This window comes from Gavialis gangeticus, unplaced genomic scaffold (assembly GCF_001723915.1).
Source record: "Gavialis gangeticus isolate Ggan-Ray unplaced genomic scaffold, GavGan_comp1, whole genome shotgun sequence".
Classification (NCBI taxonomy): Eukaryota; Metazoa; Chordata; order Crocodylia; family Gavialidae; genus Gavialis; species Gavialis gangeticus.
In genome coordinates, this window is record NW_017729019.1 from 5,315,864 (window position 1) to 5,320,559 (window position 4,696).

General features: G+C 39.8%; 1 protein-coding gene across 5 annotated transcripts in view; it reads right to left on the minus strand.

The window, feature by feature from the left end:
* Nucleotides 1-2,410: 2,410 nt before the first annotated feature.
* The window catches only part of SLC16A4 (solute carrier family 16 member 4), a 32,396-nt gene continuing 30,110 nt past the window's right edge, over nucleotides 2,411-4,696 (minus strand). For all 5 annotated transcript variants that reach the window (XM_019513886.1, XM_019513887.1, XM_019513889.1 and 2 more), the window contains one exon: nucleotides 2,411-3,116. In XM_019513886.1, coding sequence (XP_019369431.1) covers nucleotides 2,965-3,116 — 152 coding nt within the window. In that variant the 3' untranslated portion in view covers nucleotides 2,411-2,964. The remainder of the gene's footprint in view (nucleotides 3,117-4,696) is intronic.

The window sequence follows — 4,696 nt, forward strand, 5'->3', positions numbered from 1 at the left end:
ACAGAATTCCAGCGGCTTTGAAAAGACATAAATGCTTTGGATAACAGGAGGCCAGGTCTAATTTACAAAAGCTTAAGTGGAGCTGCATCTGTGTTAGCAGATCTGTGTGCTTTTGCTGGTATGGTTTGTTTTGTTTTGGGGCATGGGGGCAGAAATAAATTATACTAGCAGAAGTGTGTGTTTTTCAGTAGATTCTGTGCCCTCACAAGAACCACATGTTAGCATGATGCTCCCTTTTTTTAAAGCTTGGCAAAGTGTTCAGAATGAACAAGTTGCCTAAGACCAAAGTACCTATTCTCTTCTTTTTTTAAAAGAGTTATGCTATCATGTTTGAGATATTGATGGGTCTCATTTTTTAGAAGCATGTTATTTATAGGAGCCACTTTCAGTTGAAAGATGACCTGCTAGATCAGTGGCCAGCAGCCTTTCTTTGGTTTAAGTCAGAGCTTCTGACTTGGCTGCCTTTGCCACCCCCAGAGCAGTCGACTGGTTGCACTCACCTTGCTGCACATATCTGATCTCTGCAGCAAGGGTAGCACAGATGTACTGGAAGAGCAGAAGGGTGCATGGCATAACAGTTCTGCGCCACTAATTCTCTGTGCTGGATTGGACCTCTTTGCAGGCCAGATCTAGGCCATAGCATGCTGACCCCTGTGCTAGAAGCTTAGTTATTTGTTCCTGTGTCATGGGTTTAAGACTGACTTGACCTCATCAAATCCGAGTGCAACATTTGATGCTACATCTGGAAATTGAATGGACTGACTTCTGGAAATGCTCATTGCCTGTAGATCTCATCATTGAAGCTGTGAGTGCTTAGAATAGACCTTAGAAAAATTGCACGTTTCCCAAATGCTGCAGACTTGAGGCCTAAATTCTCTCCTGGTGTGAGCAGGTACAGCTGTTTTGAAATAATTTTTTTAAGTGACTGCAGAATTTGGCCAATTGCCTTTTAGCTCATTTGTTACCTACAACACTGCCTTGGATTCTTTAATAAAGCTATAGTTATATGTAAATATAAATATTATATGATTTGATTGTGTGTTTACCTTGGGAGGAAGATACAGAAAAGTATGTGGCACACACGTGCACACGCTTTTATGCTTGAAATAACCCTTGACTTTTTTAAAGGAATATTTTTGTAATGGAAATAGTTTTTGTCATTTTAGAAAATGCTTGGTGCTACTCACTGAAATGGTTGCAGCTTAAAATTGCTAAATATTCTACATCGATTTAATAGGTTTCAAATAATTGGTGATAAAGCATGAGACCAGTGTAGTGTGAGGAAACCCAAAGCAGCTGTATGAGGATTTTTCCTTTCAGAGGTGACTTCAAACATTTTGATGCTTCTGCTTTCTTATGATGTCAGATGTGTCCAGGTAAATGTAAAGAATGGATGCTGAATGCAACTGTTAATGTTATGGCCAAGCATTTGACATTAAATACTGGAAATATTTTGGGGCATAAATTGGCTCAGATGTTAACTCTCGCAAATATGGAAAAGGATTGCAAACTGATAACTAAAAAGTAGGAAGAAAAATCCTATTTCCCACATACTGGGCACACTGTCTAGAATAAGTAAATAATTATGCTACCTCAGTAGACCCACTTAATATGTAGGTCCAAGTAAATGAGGTGACATGAATTTTTTTGGCTTCGTCTTTGACACGTCGAATCTCTGTTAGTATGCCAGTGTATAATGCATGACCCAGTCATTTGAACAGGGGTTGTGGGGGAGAGTGAGTATGATGAAGAAGAGCATTGATGCATGTCTTGAGCTGTTAAGTCTGCTATCACGTGACATGCTTGGAACAGGAGTTAGTTTGCCTGGCATACTGGTCTTATACCTTTGTTTGCCTGCTCATTGTTCTAGGTAGATCGCAAAAACTTTGGAGCAGGGTTTTCTTGTATTTAGAGTGCTTGGCACATCGAGGCCTCAGTCTTTGCTTTTAAAGCCCTAATAAAATAAGTCTAAAAATGAAAAACCATCTCGCCTGGCATACTTGCCCTTTTCTGACTTATATGGTAGCGCCGACTTACTGAACTAGAAATAAGAGTTGGTTTTGGTTTCCTTGTTCTCCTTACTTGAAGGGATGATCTCTTTTACAGTTTTATTTCCCCAATTTTTTTCAAACGCACACTTGAGCTGCATGATTTCCTTAATGAAAATATAATCAGTACGTCATATAATTGTAGCTTACTGAATGAATGGAAGACTAAACACCAGCTTACTTTATCTTAGGTTTTTTTTTTAATTAGCAGTGCTTTGGTTACACGATTCTATAGGCTATGATAGATACAACGTGACCTATAGTTGGGAGCTATTAGTAGGTTGTATTTTAGCAGCCACGGTACTGTTCCATCGTTGTTGAAAACACTTCTTTTGTTTCAGTTTCTTTGAAATTGCTTCATCTTTTTTTTTGTAGTACTTCCTCTGCTTTTTCTTGATCATTGTTCCAGACACATATATCTCATAAGCAAGAAGTTCTGTTACAGCACCTCTGAAGATCACAGCTCTTTATCCTGAAAGTGAGTCTGTTTTTTACTGTTTAGGCTAAAATTACTGGCTGTGTGAGCTGAAGAAATGGAAATGATTTTTCTAAAACTAAAGCTCTGACTAATGATGTTCAAATGTTATTGCATCTTTGCAAAAAACTGAAGCAGTAAAGTTGATAACAGACAACTAGGCTTCCTACCAAACAGGATATTTTAGGAGCCAAAAAGTCACTGACATGCATGTTCATCTGGATGTTTTGAGTAAAACTTAACTAACTCAGTCCACTTCAGTCGCATGAAGCAATAACATTTAAGCAGAGTAAGTTAAATTGAGTCTCTGTCTTCAAACATGACACTTCTCTTTAATCTTGGTGTCTTTTTATTACTTGGTGAAGAACGCCTCCTAATGTTCACTTTCTTATTGTACACAAGCCAAACTGTCCCATCCCAACTGCGGCAAAACTTCTTCAGCTAAGTTGTAATTATGCTCAAACCATCTTCTTTTCTTAGCTTCCATTTCTGGGCCAAAGGCACAAAGAAAAAGGAAATGGGCGAAATGAGAGCACAGGTTCCAGCAAAGAGGAAGGAGCAGGCATATGTCTGTGTGTAATCGTACAGCCAACCTGGAGAAGATACAACGATTCAGTCATTAAAGCTGCTGGACTTCTCACCCAGGAAAAGCCTTCCAGGACTTCATTTTGGAACGTACATGGAAAAGAAAAGATGGGACCTTACCAAGGAATCCTTCATAAATTCTCTTTAGTTTTCCTTTTCTCTTCCACAAACCTTTTTACTACAGAATGTTTACAACAGACTCTTAAGTACTTACGAGTTTTGTAGGCTTCCTTTGGCCAGAAAATGGAGAGAGAGAACTGTGTCCACGAGGCACATAGGAGACATTTGATTATATCTTTGCTATTTAAAATAGAGGGAAGATAACTCGCAGATAGACTGTACCACCACATGTGTCTAGTCTCATTAACAAACTGACTACTCGCATACAAAAAGTGCTTGCAGGATTCATAGATGTTAGGGGCTGGAAAGGACCTCTTGAGATCATCCGGTCTAGTTCCCTTGCGCTTGGGCAGGAAAGACTGCTGGGGTCAGATGACCCCAGTAGGGTGAGCATCCAGATATTTTTTAAGATACCCAGAGTAGGTGACTGTACCATACATTTAATCCCAGTCTCCTCTCATACCTTTCTGCCCATAGGTAGATTGGGAAGAAATATGTAGCAGCGCTGTCATAACTGCTTCTGTTTCTCTCAACTACATGATGGAGAGAGTCTAGCATAGTGATTCTCAGCCAAGGTGCTACAGAATCTTAGGGTGTCATTGAGCTTTGTTATGAGGTGATAAGCAGATAAGCACAAGCTCAGGTTTGCTTCTGCCTGGACAGTTTTCCCCCGGAAGTAAGCACTAGTATACAAGTTAGTGTTTGAAATTGGGTGCCGCTCAATTCACAAAAGTTTTAGAGGCCTCAAGTCCAAAAAACTTGAGATGGCCTGGGCTATGGATAGACAAGCAGGTATGACTATTTAAGATACTTGACATTCTGACTTTCCCTTCATCTATGTGCAGAGTATACCAGTAGATAGCACTTACTTCCTGTACCAGCTTTCATATCGGGTTTCTTAAGCATTTACTGTTGAGAGACTTGGATCAAAGGGATGTCTTAGTTGTTGTGGGGGCAGGGGGGTGGATTATTTTTTGCAATGCAAAATTCTGAAAAGCAGGGTCCCTGTAAATAATGTTGGTAAATCCTTGGTCTACAAGGAAACATTCTGAATTTTTTTCAGGACATGCCTATGCTGCCTTTGAAAGTACAGGAGTTAGTACTGGTCTTTCAGTTCCTTTTTCCCCACTGAAGGAACCAGAGCTTCCTGTATGCTGTTACAGTGCTCAGAGAACATTTTCTACAAACTGTCTCCTTACTTTTGGCTATAACTGATGTGGAAAAAATGCTGCTATCTAGTTTGTGGTTTTTCTGTGAAGCTCTTTTCTTTTTGTCCTAAATGTTTGTCTTTCTTTTCCAGAAAGTCAAAGCAGCATCCAGCAGCTGTGTCTTTACAGGATCAGCAGGTAAGTGGGCACCACTGGCCACTGAGCCTTCAAACCTTTAAAGCCCTGGGAGTCCAGCCAATTACAGAGGACTTAATCAAAAAGCAGTAATAGAGGAGCCAGACTTATTAAGGAACATTTTT